The 16,144-nt window shown below is 45.1% G+C and overlaps 1 protein-coding gene and 1 non-coding gene across 4 annotated transcripts in view; both read left to right on the top strand.

Annotated features, from left to right (window-relative positions):
- Ak4 (adenylate kinase 4) overlaps nucleotides 1–16,144 on the top strand; it is a 51,574-nt gene that overhangs the window by 23,282 nt on the left and 12,148 nt on the right. For all 3 annotated transcript variants that reach the window (XM_036179349.1, XM_036179348.1, XM_036179347.1), the window contains exon 3: nucleotides 9,775–9,894. In XM_036179349.1, coding sequence (XP_036035242.1) covers nucleotides 9,775–9,894 — 120 coding nt within the window. The remainder of the gene's footprint in view (nucleotides 1–9,774; nucleotides 9,895–16,144) is intronic.
- LOC118579049 lies at nucleotides 14,725–14,880 on the top strand. Its single transcript, XR_004944416.1, has one exon. It is a non-coding gene; the product is annotated as a U1 spliceosomal RNA (small nuclear RNA).

Here is a 16,144-nt window from a genome sequence, read left to right as displayed (position 1 = left end):
CAGTGTCCTCTGAATGGGGGTAGTCATTGGACTGGGATCAGTTTACATACGGGGAGGCTGTTCTTTGTTTTTTTGCAGAGAAAATTGAGAGGGCCAGGAAGGAAGTATAATCCCACTTCTCAGGACTGCCTGGTGTGATGGGTACCAGGCTGATGTGCAGGTGTGAGCCTGAAAAGATGCTTCAATACTCTGGGCTTACATACACATCTTCACACTCTGGCTGACTTCCAGGGTGCTTGTCCTTATCTTTTTCCTTGCAGTCTTCTTTCTGTTGTCTCTATTTTTCTTCACTGCCTGAGAGACAGCGTGTGGTACCGCGCCAGATGTTCATGGTGTGTTTTATGAGGACACATGTTCTGGTCCTGGGCCAAGAAAATACTCAGGACATAGACATCTGCATTTGCTTGGCTTATGAAATTATATCATCTTTATGATTTATTAAGCTTTTTAAAAATGAGGGCCTGTACTGTTGTGTTCATCAAATCAATAGGAAAGGTCAAATGGTTGGTGTGCTGTGGGAGGAGGCTCTGCAGAGGAGCCTCTTGTGCTTGGGTGTTGGATCCCTTTCTCGGTCATGATCTGCCATGGGCTGACCAGAATCCTGGCTGTTGTCCCTGAGTCTTGATGCTTTGGCTGTTAGAGGAATATCCTTTGCTGACACGTTTTTGGGCCCAGACTACAAAATACTTCTTTCAAGTGCATGAAAATAACCGTACTGATTGGAGAGGAAGAGGGGAGGGGTCCAGCAAAGCACCAGCCCTAAACTCTCCAGGTATAGTACAATGGGAAGAACATTAAAGAGACACCAGTTGTTGTGTGAGGCCTAAATTCTAACTCCACGCCATGAATCCAGAAGGCTGCTACAGTGGTTGGTGCCTGTCTGCCCATGAAAACAGACTCTTCTTTATTAAAATCATTCTCATATCGTGGGAATGTCAGTGGATAAAAGGAAGCTGGTGTAGTTTGAGGGATATTTGGGTGGAAGTGGGTAGTACCCTGCAACTTTCATACGATGTCCAAGGATCTAAATTTCCATGATCAATGTATCAAGCAGATGGGAAAATCTGAGGGTCCAATGAGTGACAGCATCCACTCTGACCATTTGGGCAGAGAGTTGGAATCAGAATCTTGTACCCAGATGCCTGCTGCTCTCAGCTGGACAGTCCTTGGGTCATTTTTTGCTCCTTTGAGCATTCTGAAATCATCCCAATCTTTGAAAAGGCATTGGTGGGATGCGAATCACATTACAGATTCTTTCCTTTTTAATCTTAAGTGATATAGTGATTTCTTAATCACTCTTGTGGTCAGGCTCTAGATGTGGGTAACCTGTGGTAATCTTCCACATCAGTTTGTGCAAGCCTGAAATAGTCTTTGTGAGATTGACAAAATGCACTTACTGCCCTTTTATGTCATCTACGTGGGTGAAAGAATGCTTAATTCAGTAATCTCAGAGCTTGCCAAAGAATTGGGTTAGAAGATAGTGTTTAAAGAAAGCTTTGTCATATATGAAATGTTGCATTCTTTGTGTGCAGATGAGGCAGTTCTGAACTTAAGCTGTTGACATAAGTCAGCTGTGGATTTGGGTCGGTGTAAAGTGTTATGTAAGCAGGGGGACCTGAGTTTGGATCCCCAGGATCTGCATAAAAAGCTAGGTGTGGTGGCATGCACCGCCGTCCCTGTGCTGGAGAGGAGGACCCCTGGTTTGCTGGCCAGTCATAACATTTGGGTCAACTGCGGCCATGGCAGGTGTGCAAGGGTGCAGACCACAGACACTGGCAGGTGGGTGTACAGACCTATGTGGGGCCGAAGGGTAGTGCAGCTTGGACTGCCCATGCACTTAGCCCAATGGAACATGCTTCTTTCTAGTCTCCCTGGGGACTAGGCTTAGCCAGCAGTTGATGAGGGTACTCTCTTTTCTTTTTCTTATTCTTTGTCTTCTTTCTTTCTTTCTTTCTTTCTTTCTTTCTTTCTTTCTTTCTTTCTTTCTTTCTTTCTTTCTTTCTTCCTTCCTTCCTTCCTTCCTTCCTTCCTTTCCTTTCCTTTCCTTTCTTCCTTCTTTCCTTCCTTCCTTCCTTCCTTCCTTCCTTCCTTCCTTCCTTCCTTCCTTTCTTTCTTTTTTTTTAGATACCTGGTCATACATAGTATGTAGTCCTGGTTGGCCTGGAACTTGATATGTAGATTTACCTGCATCTGCCTTCTAAATGTGCTACCATGCCCAGCAGGATGAGGGTGCTCCTAGTGTGAAGTGAAGAGGAGGAGGGTGAGGGGGGAGGTTTTGAAGGTAGGGTTTTCAGTGGAGACTGACAGTGATTTGGACAAGTGGAATGAGAAACCAAGGAACTGACATGGTTGTATCCCTTCTACTTGAACAGTGACTTCCAAAATCATCTAGTCTTCAGTCTAAGCAATGGGAGACTGTTTCAGATAAACTGGGGACTTTTTTTCTAAGGTTGAACGATAAACAAACAAACAAAAGTGTGCAACCTATTTGAGTTGGAGTCTTGTCTTTGCTGCTATTTATTTATTGACTGAATTGTTTGGAGCAAGTTATTTTTTAGATTTTGTTTCAAAAAAGGTTTTAAAATTACATATGTATGGTCCTGTATTGTGTCACAGTGTACGTGGAGATCAGAGGACAGCTTACAGGAGTTGGTTTTCTCCTACCATATGGGTACTGGGAAACGAACAAAGGTCACCAGGCTTGGTGGTGTATGCCTTTACCTGCTGAGTCATTTCATTGGCATGCACACATTGTGCACACGCATGTTGGAGGCAAGAAGAGGACGTTGAAGTTAGACATTTATGGGATTCTTGATTTGTTATAGGGGTGCTGGGATCCAAATTCTAGTCCTCATGATTGCCCAGCAAGTACTCTTACCTACTTAGCCCCTCCTCCCCGGCAAGTCTTCTCCCCCCCCCCCCCCCCAGGGTTTCTCTGTGTAGCTTTGCACCTTTTCCTGGAACTCACTTGGTAGTCCAGGCTGGCCTCGAACTCACAGAGATTCACCTACCTCTGCCTCCTGAGTGCTGGGATTAAAAGGCATGCACCACCACCACCCGGCTAAAATATCTTTTTCTGAAGCTTTCAGACATATATATATATATAATATCATGAGCATTTCCCTCGTGACTCCCTTTTTAAGTGTTTTTAGTTTTTTAAGGCAGGGTCTCTGTAGCCTTGGCTTTCCTGAAACTCTCTATGTAGACCAGGCTGGCTTTCCTCCAGCCTCTGACTCTGAGTGATGGGTTTGAAGGCATGTGTCACCATACTTGCCCAAGTGTACTTTCTTTTTGTAAGAGGTTTTTTAGCAAAGTAATATGAAGGACAGCTTATAGGAGGATGCAGTATTTTTTCAAGTAATGCTTAAATATTCTTGCACATAGAGAAAATTTAGTCTGTAGGACCAAAAAGCTATAGTTTGGGGACCCCAGTTTCTTCTAATTTTGTCCCTTCGACATTGTGTTTGGTACTTAGAGGGTGTGCAGCCTTGGGAAGGAATTGGTTCCTTGCCAAATCTTTTCCCAGAGGCATTGAATGGATGCAGAAAGTTTGTCTGTAGGGACCCAGCCAGGCGTCGTGGGAAGTTGCTGTAGGGAGAGAGTTTGGCTGTAGGGACCCAGCTGGGAAGTTGCTGTAGGGAGAGAGTTTGGCTGTAGGGACCCAGCCAGGCATCATGGGAAGTTGCTGCCCGGTAGACACTTGACTAGCTTGACTTCTGAATCAGTTTGCTCTCACTTGGTCAGAACAAAGACAGAGAGAGGAGGGGGCAGCAGTTAGGTATTCTTTTCTAGTCCAAGAAATAGAACATTACTGGTAACTCTTAAGTGTCCCCCTTGTACCCCTGTTCTTGCTAGCAACTGCCCTATGTCTCATAATCTTGATTTTTTTCCATAAAATTTTGCAAGATGTTACTCATAATAATTTTGTGTAATTGGCCAGGTTCTTTAGGAAGAAAAATGGGTTTTGCCAGTGAAAGACAGATGAGCATTGTATTGGTTACTTTCTGTTGCTGTGAGAAAACATGAACAAGGTATCTTCTAGGAGGAAGGATTTCTTTTAGCTAATGGTTCCATTGAGATGAGACTCTGTCGGGAAGCTTGGCAGTAAGCTGCAGGCATGGTGGCAGCGTGAAGCTGAGAACTCCCATCCTCAGCCACAGGCGTACATCAGAGAGTAAACTGAAGTAGGTGAGCTTTTTAACTTGTAATGTCTGCCCCCATCCCCAGCACACACATGCGCTCGTGACATACTTCTTTCCTCCAGCAAGGCTGTATCACCTAGATCTTCCAAAACCACACCCCCAAGTTTGGAGGGGTTATGATGGAGGATAACTTGAGGGGAATCGGTTCTCTCCCACTCTGTAGATCCCGGGCATCTAACTCAGGTTGTCAGGCTCAGTGGCAAATGCTTTTAGTGGTTGAGCCATCTTGCCAGCCCTTCCTTGTCTTTTTGAGACAGGGGTTTGCTGTGTAGCCTTAGGTGCCTGGAACTTGCCATGTATACTGGGCTGACTTTGAATTTACTTGTAGCAATCCTCCTGACTTCTCTTCACAAGAATTAGGATTATAGGTGTGTGTCACTATATATGGACTTTGTAATTCAATTGTGGTAATTACTGGCTTTAATTTTCTGCCCATTGACAGATTGCCATGGCATTTTGCTGTTGGAAGCTTGAAACACTGGGATAGGGTGGTAGGCTGGTGCAGGGCCTGGCATCCATCACATCCCAGCTCAATGAGTTCTTAGTGGAATCACATGTTATTCAAGCGATAAGACCAACAATTGCAGCCAGCCCCAGACAGTATGGGTTCCCTCTGACTGCCACATACATCCTTCTGAAATTACTCCTGTTATTGGGAACTCATTCCTTCTCTGAGTGTGTGAGGTGACAGTGTTACGAAGGTAGTTGTGGGGTGAGCTTCCAGAGTTTCTGTGTTTCTCATGCTCCTTCTGAAGACGGCCCCCTACACACTGCCTTCCCTAGTTCCAAAGAAAGAGGCCTTTTCTTTTCATTTTAGGAATATTAACAATGGGTCCTGCATGCTCTCTGCTTGCATCTGGCTATGGTATATACTCAACCACAGTAATCTACTAGTTGCTTCCATGAATGTAGGCAGCCTTAAAACCCCAGACAGTGAGCTAACGAAATTTTCTTGGATGTATGAACTTTGGAAGGATGAGCCACTTAGCTTAAGCTCTGTAGATTTTAAGTTCAAAAAATTTTCCCAGGAAGGTGATACACACCCTCTAATCCTTATACATGGGAGGCTGAATGAAGCACATGGATTTCTAGTTAGAGGCCAGTCTGTGTTAGAGATACCCCGGCATTCCCCTTAGTGGGGGGTGGGGAGGAGAGCGCCTGCGAGCAGTATTTGGACTCCTTGGGAAGTTCGATCAGCTCTGTTGTAACTCATGTAACATACTGGCATTATTAGCTTTTAATGAGTACTTTTTATTCCAAGTTACCTGGTTAGGCAGGCACAGGGACAGTTCTTGGGGTGACCTGTCTTGTGACAAGGTGCTCTGTTCTTATGGTTGTGGGTCTTTGTGGTGGGTGGAGGTTGAGAGATGGGTCATGTGTTTGTTGTGTCATGGCAGTGGACATGTTGCCTGTCATCCTTCAGAGGGAGGCCACAAGGTCTGAAATAGCTGGGGAAGTGTGCTACACTTGAACCCTTCTGTCACTTGCATATTGCAGTGAGTGCTGGAAGTCTTCCACAGGGTTATTTTAAGCTTGGTTCGGATCAAGCCAAGGTACTCTCTCAAGGGACAGTCGAAGGACTCCTTCCCTTGCTTCTGCATCTTTGTCTTATGCTTGGCTGGCACAGCCTCCCATTCCTTTGTCATTGCTCAGACGGGTCTACAATCTCTCCCATAGCCAAGGATGACCTTTGTCTCTACTCGCCCAGTGTTGGGGTTCCTGCGTGCACCACCACACCAGGTGTTACACCCCACCATGATAGTACCCAGGGACTTGTGTGTGCTGAGCAAACATTCTGGCAAGTGAATTTGATCCCCAACCCTGTCACCATCATTCTCCCCGCCCCTCTTCACCTCTTTCTTGATACTGTCTCCCTGGCCTTGGACTCATGATACCCCTGCCTCAGCCTTGTCTTTGGGATAGTAGCTGTGTTTTGTTAGAGTGAACTTTACCTTTCCCAGGGTTTTCGTTCATTCATACGTGCACCATGAAGATACAGTATTGAATTAAGTCTCAGTCTTTCTGCTCCTTCCTCTTCCCCAACTAATTCTTCCTCTTCTCTCCTCACTGTGTGGCACACTTGTGTGCATGTGAGTGCGTGTACATAGAACCAGAGGGAGGTGGTGCTGGAGGGAGGGAGTTGGTTGGGCATAGAACTTGTTTTGGGATATATAGATAGCTTTCTGAAATTAGAACTGCCACACTGGTGGTGCAGTGCTCACCTTTTGGACACAAGGCCATGTTCAGTTGCAAAGAGCAGTGGCAGCAGCAATAGAAGTCTTAATTCAGCACTGGTAACAGTTGTGCAACATTAAGAATGTACGGGGTTGGGGATTTAGCTCAGTGGTAGAGTGCTTGCCTAGCAAGCGCAAGGTCCTGCTTCAATCCTCAGCTCAAAAAAGAAGGTACTAAAAGTCACAAGGTGGAATGTCATGAAATGGAAATTTTATGGTGTGTGAAGTATGCCAATGAAGATGTCACATCTCATCTCTGGAGGTGAGGACCTTAATGAGGATTTTTAGGGCAGAGCACTAAAACTACCTGAAGCATAGTGCTGTGTGGTGTGTTAAGTTGTCAGCTAATGGATGTCGTTGTTCTCAGGGAAATACATTTCCATGTTATCAATAAGTTGGAGCTTTTCTTCATTGCTGTATATCCAAAAAGTACTACCCACTATGTAGTTTGCAAGGAGTAGTAATACTTGTTGAATAAATGTGATTCCTTCAAAATTTATATATGTACATGTGTATATAAGTGCCATGATGAAGTGTGTCTGAGGACAACTTGTGAGGATCATTTCTTATCTCCAACTATTTTGGTCCTGGGGATCCTCAGGTCTCTGCTGGTTAAGCCTGACAGCAAGTACCTTTACCCACTGAGCCATCTCAGATCATAGCTACAAATCTTAGGGTCTCTGTAGCCCAGGTTGTCTTCTTGCCTTAATCCTCCAGCAGCTGTGGTTATGGACATATGCCACCATACCTGGCTTGGACCTGTGTTTTCTTTTTCAATTAAAATGTAATTTGATAATTTAGTCCATCTTTCCCTCACCTCTAATCTCTCTTACCCCCTCTCCCCCACCTCAGATTCACAGCCTCTTTATTATTGTCACATACACATGCACACAAATACATAGTCAGGAGTGGTGGTGTACTCAGGAGGCAGAGGCAGGTGGATCTCTTCTGAGTTCTAGTTGAGGCTATGGTAGTATATAGGACAGCCAGGGCTGCATAGAGACACCCTGTCTCCTTTTTAAATAAAAAAGAGGGGAAATGAGTGAATACAACCCATTGAATCTATTTTAGTGTTGTTTGTATGTATTTGCCTTTGGTATTGACCCCTTGGTATTGGATAAACAGTTGGAGAAGATTTAATTCTTCCTCTTTCATTGGTCATTATCAGCCTGTAACTCTTCATCTAGCATCTATGTGCGAGGCTCCAAAGGCTTTCCCATCTGTGTTAACCCACTGGAGAGCTCACTGTTCAGGTCTTAAAGTTTAAGTAGCTGTAGTGTCGATGTTGTGGGTGTGGCTTCCTTGTCACATTGGGGGGCACAATCTTACAGCAGACTTCCATCCTTTGGCTCTTAGCTGTCTTTTCGCCTCTCCTGAGATGTTCCCCAAGCCTCAGGTGGAGGGGTTGTGTTGTAGATGTATCAACTGGGGCTGGGTAGCCCACATGGACCTGTGTCTTTAGCCAACCTACAGGAGTTGGATGGAGATTTCCACAGCCTGCGGTCAGTGCTTCACTTGAGGATGGGAGTGAGTATTGACTCCAGCTGGGGAGGCAGTGGGTCTGCACAAACTTGAGGCCAAAATACTTCTCAGGCATTGTCCTAGTAATATTCTTGAATAGTCTACTTATTCTGTCTGTCTATCTGTTCATTTTCCTTGTAATATCCTCAGATATTCTACTTATTCTGTGTGTCTATAAATATCTGTCTGTACTTTCCAGGCATTTCCCCCGCTGCTAATATACTTAGATACCTACCTACCTATCCACCTACCCACCCACCCATCCCAGTGTGCAGGTATGTACCCTAGCACGTGGAGGTAAGGGGACAGTTTGCTGGCATCTGTTCACTCTGCCCTGTGGGTCCCAGGGTGTTGAAGTCTCAGGTTTGGCAGCAGGCACCTTTCCCCACTGAGCCATGTCGCCTGCATGCTTTTGTATTTCTGTAAGAACTTCCTTCCTGCGCAATTGTGACTGTTAGTGGTTCAGATCCCTGGTCAGCAGAGGACTTCATTTGTAGAAAATGTTCAGTTCTAGAAATGTGTAGGTTTAACCCAGTCTTTTGTCTGCTAGCCTCATGTAATGGTTCCTGCATATAAGAAACTATTTTTCTCTGAAGTATGGTTAAAATGCACATCCATTTAGAGCTTGGCAGTGCACTAATAACACCAAATTGCCTTTACAACCGTGTCACTGGGTACCATCTGATTATTGAGGCTCAGGAAAAGAAACGCGCGCGCGCGCGCGCGTGTGTGTGTGTGTGTGTGTGTCTGTGTGTGTGTGTGTGTGTGTGTGTTCCTTTCTAACTTAGCCTTATTGATCCTTCACCTTGGCCTCCTGAGTGTTGGGATAATAGGTGTGGACTATCATGCCTACCTATGTGGTGGTTTTTTCCACTTTTAAATTCATTTTTCTATTATCAGCTTGATCCAGTATAAATTCTTATCCTAATTGTGAAGTGTTTCATTGAGGTTTGCCCAGTAATTGAGTAAAACCAAAACCAGGGCCTAACGATAGGCCTAACCAGCCTGGAATTTGCTTTGTAGATTAGACCAGCCTCATTTTCAGAGATCTACCTGCTTCTGTCTCCCCAGTGCTGTGATTAAAGTCATGTGCCAGCTGGAATGGTTTCTTGCCCTCTGACCCAGGGAATGGTTGAGTCTTCTTCAGTCTTCCTGCACTGCCTGATGAACACCTGCTTTTGGGGGGAACGGGGTGGGGTGGGATGGGTGGTTTTTGGTCTTTTTTCAAGACCGTGTCTTACGATGTAGCCCTGGCTCTCCTGGAACTCACTCTGTAGACCAGGCTGGCCTTGGACTCACAGATCCACCTGCCTCTGCCTCCCAAGTGCTGGGATTAAAGCATGCAGCACTATGCTCCCTTGGTCCTGTTATTGTCTTTGTTGGGACCTTGGTGCCCAGGCTGGGGCTTACCTCCAGTGCTGCTTCTTTGTGTCCCATCTCCCTCTTCATTTTAATCTTGGCCATTCTTTTTCTTGGATTTTTGCCTGTGATATCTCTAAGAGTTGCTTTTTCTAATCTACAGGCGTTAAATAATCAACAGAGTCCCATTGTAAGAGCTGTAAGTTACCCCCTTTCAACTTTGCTGCCGGGTCATGGATGATGAGCCAGAAGGCTGAACTGTCAAGCGTTTTAACTTCTCCCACAGTTTGGGAAACAGATCTCATAGAACCCAGGTTGGCCTAGAACTTGCTGGTAGCTGTGAGGGTGACACTGAACTTCTGACCCTCCTGCATCTGCCTCCTGAGTGCTAAGTGCTTGTGCCAATACACCCATCTTGGAAGACTTCTTGAGTGTTTTTTCCCTTCTCTTTTAAACAGAAGTTGGTGACACAGCAAAGCAGTACCTAGAAAAAGGTCTTTTGGTTCCAGATCATGTGATCACACGCCTAATGGTATCAGAACTGGAGACACGGAGCACTGAACACTGGCTGCTAGATGGTAAGTGGGTAATGGGCAGGCTGGGCTTTTAGCACCCTTGATCATTCTCATAGTTTTTACAACTGTCCCTCTCCCAGACCTGTCGTTGATTTTACATTATAATTTGGAAACCCAGTGTGGTGACACCTCTTAAGTTTCTGCCTGCTGACTATTACTATGAAAGCTTTGACCTGAGGGAAGCCCACAGCCATTGCCTTAGTTCCATGGTGTCTGTAATGAGGTTACACTGGGTGTACCATCTTAAATTAAGAGGTGTTTTCATTCACTGGGATTGTCTAGAAATCCTGTATTGGTTATAGAGGGAAGGTGACTGTAAAAATGTGTATGTGGGGGTACCTCTTACCTCTGCACTTGGAATGCTGAGGCAGGGGATTTACAGCAAGTTGTAAGCCAGCCTAGGCTATCATAGTGAGTTCTAGGCCAATGGATTATAGAGTGGGGCCTTTGTGGGGCAGTGAGGTGCTGTGTGTTCTTAGAATCCAGCCATTCCATTGTTGTGAAATATTAGTTAAAGATGTGTTCTATTCTTTTGTGCTGTGGAATATTTGTTTTAAAATGCAAAGATGTGTTGCATTCTTTTATGTTGAATTTGTTTAACTTTATAAAGCTATTGTTACCTTGCCTGCCTAAAACACCTGATTGGTCTCATAAAGAGCTGAATAGCAATCAATAGGGGGTGGCTGCCAGGCAGAGAGGATAAATAGGAGAAAAATGAGAAGAGAGGTGGGGGATGAGCAAGGACACCAGGGGCCAGCTAACACTGCCAGCTATGGAGTAAGAAGTAAAGAAAGGTATATAGAATAGAGAAAGGTAAAAGCCCAGAGGCAAAAGATAGACAGGCTCATTTAATTAAGAAAAGCTGGCTAGAAACAAGCCAAGCTAAGGCCGGGTATTCATAAGTAATAACTCTCCATGTATTATCTGAGAGCTGGGTGTTGGGCCCCCAACGAGCAAAGAGCAAAGAATCCAACTACATTCCATTCTGAATTTCTGCCCAGGGGTGTTTCTTTAAGGATGTTTATTTGATCTCCTTTTTGGTAAATAGTTTAAGACACTTTTTTTAAAAGGTGCTAATAGCTGTCTCAGGAAAGGAGTAAGCTGTGTAAAGAAATGTTTAAAAAAAAAAAGCTGTAAGAGAAAACGTAAATTTTATGGTTCTCTAAGGACACAGGAGAACATTGTTTTACTGATGAAAGAAAGGGTTAGGTTAATTTTTTGGAGGTGAGTGGGGGTCTGCTCAGTGGTTAAAGAGCGTTTACTGCTCTTGCAGGGAACCTGGGTTTGCTTACCAGCACATACATGGTAGCTCACTGGAATCTGTAACTCCAATTCTAGGGGATCCAGTAACTTCTGGCCTCCTGGGGCAGCAGGCATGTACATGGCATACATGCGAGTATGTAGGCAAACATTCACACACATAAAATGTAGTCGAGAAGATGCATGCTCCTCAGGTTGAAAAATATGGTTTAGAAAATACAGATTTGAGTGGGAGGGTAGGTACAGAGCAAGCGGGCCATGAGTCAGCCTAGCATTTTCTGAGCTTTGAAGAAAAAGGCAAAGAAAATCCTTTTGATTTTTGTGTCAGTTACTCAAATTGTCCGTCACTGTGATCAAATAACCAAATAACCTTAATATTAGGAGGAGTACTTAAAATATCTTTATTGCTACATATTACTTACATGGGTTTCATCATGAAATTTTGTACATAAATATGTTGTGTTTGATCATATTTGCTCTTCATCTGCTGTCCCACTCCAGCTGAGCTCCCGCTTCCCACCTAGTCCCATTCTATTTTTCTATTTCATTTTTTACTTTTTTTTATGTGTGCCCGGTGAGTTTAATTAAGGAGCGTGGGTGAGAGCTTGTTTACAGGAGACCGGGCGACTTCCCAGCCGCTGCACCACTGAGGAAAATGCCCCACTAAATTGCCTGTGAGTCTCAGGGAGTGGCAGAGCCTTGCGAACCTTTCCAGAACAGAGTGCCAGTGGGCCCAGTTTGAGGCAAGATTTGTGTAAGTAATAACAACTGACGGGAGTTCAAAAGTACAGAGGCCACGTCATGCCTAGAAGACAGCCTTCCACACACACACCTCTTTCTGCTGGCCTTCACGGTTCTCACCCTGTTGTAATGAGTTGCTGTGATTTGCTCACACTCCCGCGTCACAGTTCATCCTAGAAGGAAGTTAGGGTAGGAACCTGGAGTCAGGAGCTAATGCAGAGGCCATGGGTTTACTTGCGCGTTCAGCCTGTTTTCTTGTAGCACCCAGGACCATCGTCCCCCTCACCCCCGCCATCCCACAATGGGCTGGGCCACATCAATCACTAAATAAGAAAACGATCGACAGGCCTCCATTGAGGGAGGTTCCTTCCTATCAGATCCTAGCTTGTGTCAAGTGGACATAAAGGTAGCCAGCACACACTGCAGGTCTGTGGTGTTTGCTAAGCCTCGGTGGACGTGGTTATGGGTGTGGATAGGTTGATAACACAGATGCCCTGTTTATGGATGAATTCTAAACAGCCATTTATTTTTAGCACGTTGAACAGTTAACAGCTTCTACTTTAACTGCCACCCATGGCAAACAGAAGCTGCTTTGACCAAACCTGATGGCAGCACTAACCTGTGGTCATGAACATAAATACTTGGAAGTCAGTTTGACAGATAGGACCCCCACTAGGCCTTTGAACAAGTTTACAGTACCAGATGTGAATTCCTTCCTGTGGCTCGAACCTCAGATCCAATCAGAAAGCAGCTGGTTATTATCCCCCAAAGCAGGGGTGCCACTATTGCATCTGTTGGTTGGTATAGTTCACCTGGCAAGTCCCATGCAGGGTTCACAGCTGAGTGACACTTAACCCCCAGCAGTGGCAATATATAGGTGTGTACTATTTATTGTACTTGTTTCACAAATAGTTTGTGTGTGTGTGTGTGTGTGTATTTGGGATGAGCTCTAGATTTGCTGATACCTGTCAGTAATTCCTTTAAAGTTCTTTAATCATAAGGGCTCATGCCTTGTGGAATAAAATTTGTGTACTTTTAGGGGTCATTGTCTCTAAATTCCTTTCAAGAGGTGGCTAATGGGTATTGGGGTCAGACTGCTCCTTGAATCTTAACTCTTCTCCCAGACAGTGTGTATGTATGTAACCTTGGGCAGGTCACCATGCTGTTTTGTGCATTTGATTCATTGAGGACGATGGATTAGGAAAGAGTTTCGGCTGGATGTAAAAATGCTTAGAAGTGTAACAGTTGAGTAAATGCCATGAGGGTTTATGTATTTGGCATGGCTAGTGTACAGGGCCTGGGATTTTGTAGGTTATTACATGAAGCACAAAGTTCAAAAATAGCTTGAAGCTGCTGGCGGTGCACGCCTTTAATCCCAGCACTGGGAGGCAGAGGCAGGCACATCTCAAGGAGATCAGAAACCTGTGAAAAATAGAAAACAGCAGAAAAAAGGCTTTAAAGATTTAGCCTTGTGGAGTTGCAAAGTCAGTCATCTGTGGACGCTTCGCCTCCTTTCCTGCTTGCTTCTGTCTTAGCTGTTCTTTCAGAGACTCTCTAGTCCTCTTCCATCACCACCAGCCTGTTTTAGTGAAGCCCGTCAGTCTTCCAACTGCTTCAGTTTTCCTCTCCTGAAAACCCATCTGGTCATTTTCGGTTTTGATTTTCTTCAAAGCTCTGGAATCTGTCCATTTGACACTGTGCGGGTGTGTGTCAGGGCTGCCTGGTCGGTCCCCATGTTCTGTGCTCTGACTTCAGACCCCTTCTGTTGGCAGGGCACATGCTTGTGCTTAGGAGAGGGTAATGCTTGTTGAGTGTGCTAAAGGTGATTGGATGTGTACAGGCCTGTCTTGGAAGGAATTCTAGATGACAGATGAGTCATCGTCTTGGTCCATATGGCTTTGGAGAAGCAGTCTGCTAACTGTGGGTGGAAATCAGCACAGTGGATACAAGCCAAGGGAACACTAAGTCGGGTGGGGGATGGTGTGGGTTCTGCCTGGCCAGCGCTATCCTTGTTAAAATGTTCAGTTATCTACCTTCATGGCGCTTGGAAAAGAAACACCCGTTTTTTTGTTTTTGAAGTAGAGTCTCACTGTGTAGCTCAGATGACTTCAAACTCCAGATAATCCTCTCTATAGCCTCCCAATGCAGGGATTACAGATGGGGGCTACCATGGTTGGTTTTCAAAAAGATTTTTATTTGGTGCATTGGTCAGCTTGCATTGTTATGACAGTGGTTAAGATGAGTCATGGGTGAACAAAACGTTTTATTTAGTTTGAAGTTGTGTGTGAGGGTGGGTCTTTTAGCAACTCTGCTGTTGCTGTGATGAGATACCACGATCATAAGCAGTTTATGGAAGAAAGAGTATACTAGGGTTCCAGAGTGAGTCCATGATGGCAGGGACCCAGCAGCAGGCAGCCGGAGCAAGAAGAAGCAGAGGGGTCATACCTTCAGCAGCAGACACAAAGCAAGATAACAAAATGGAAGCGTGGCAAGGCGAGGGGTGTGTGTGTGTGTGTGTGTGTGTGTGTGTGTGTGTGTGTGTGTGTGTCTGTCTGTCTGTTGCACGCCATCTCCCCAAACAGCAATGCCAGCTGGGACTAAGTTTCAATGCCTGAGGTGCAGGAAACATTTCTTATTCAAACCACAAGATCAAACAACAGAGTGAGGGCCCCCTCAGCTGCATCCTGTCATAATCGATTGCATCTCAGTAAGGCACACACACGAGGAGAGGTTTCATGATCCAACTCAAGAAGCCAGAGTTGGTAGGGGCCCACGCTCCTGATGTTGTACAAGTCTCATGGTAATTAACTGGAATCCTCAAGAACCATAGTGATACTTACCTGGCAGGGGAGACCACGAAGGTGGTTTTCCCAGGGCGAGGCTTATCCATTGCACTCTGGATGTGCTGACCCCTGTAATTTCCCCAAATGGGGGAAACTTGACTGCATAATTTGTGTTAGTGGGGGACTGGGTTTCCGCTCTTCCCTGTGTAAAAACAATAACAACAAAAAACCATGGTGATCACTTCCAAGGAAGGTACATATACTTCTTCCTTCCCCCTTGACTTCCCATTCATCTGTACCTCTAAACAAGTCTCAATCTCACACATTGTTGCTGTGGGATGGTCTGTATGTTAAATGTGTTCCTCTGATTAGTTAATAAATTAAATACCGATTGGCCGGTAGCCAGGCAGGAAGTATAGGCGGGACAAGGAGAGAGGAGAATTCTGGGAAGTGGAAGGCTGAGGCAGAGAGATGCTGCCACCTGCCGCCATGGGAAGATGTTAAGATGCCGGTAAGCCACAAGCCGTGTGGCAAGGTATAGATTTATAGATGTGGGTTAATTTAATATATAAGAACTAGATAACAATGAGCCTGCTGTGGTCATACAGTTTGTAAGTCTCTGTGTGTTTACTCAGTTGTGTCTAAGCAGCTGCGGGACTGGCAGGTGAGAGATTTGTCCTGACCATGGGCCAGGCAGGGCCAGAAAACTCGAGCTACATGACCCCTTGTACCTAAGGGTAGAGGAATAGAACTGAATCCCATAACTTGTTCTTTGACCATTACAGGCATACTCTTTCATGCTTACCCCACCCCCACCCCGCCCCCCAAATAAATAAACGTAATATGAAATTCTAAAATAGGTATACAGACCAAACATTTGCTACTAATAATACATTTGTTTTATTTATTTTGGGGGCAGGGTCTGTGTAGCCTTTGCTGACCTGGAACTCTTTAGACCGGGCTGGCTGGTCTCTAACTCAGAGAACCTCTTGCCTCTGCCTCACTAGTTCGTAGGATTAAAGGTTCACACCCTCAGTAGCATCATTTCGTTTCTTATGGTAAAAACCCTGCAGTTTGCTGGGTGTGGTGTTATACCTGGTGCCCATCTCCCTCCCCCTGTTTTTGATACAAGGTCTCTTGTATCTTAGGCTGGCCTTAAACTCATTATATATATATAGCTGAGCGTGAGTTAATTCTGATTCCAATAGCCCTATATGTGACACCTGAGGAACTTCAGGTGTTGGCCTTGAGCATAGAGGCCTCTGCAGTGCAGAGAGTGCAAGGCAGTGGTGAAGTCACCCCCATAGCTTGCTTCCTCACACACTTGCTTTTCAATTCAGAAACTTTCTGTTGCCAGATGTTTTTCAACTGTGCAATCAATCACATGTGTCGAGACTCATTTCAAGAAGCTGGAATTGTATTAAACAGGCTGCATTTCATTGTGAAAAACAGTACGACCTCACCGGTTC

The sequence above is a fragment of the Onychomys torridus genome, chromosome 2, assembly GCF_903995425.1.
Source record: "Onychomys torridus chromosome 2, mOncTor1.1, whole genome shotgun sequence".
NCBI lineage: Eukaryota > Metazoa > Chordata > Mammalia > Rodentia > Cricetidae > Onychomys > Onychomys torridus.
Note: the sequence above shows the minus strand (reverse complement) of the source record. Positions and strands in the feature narration are given on the sequence as shown.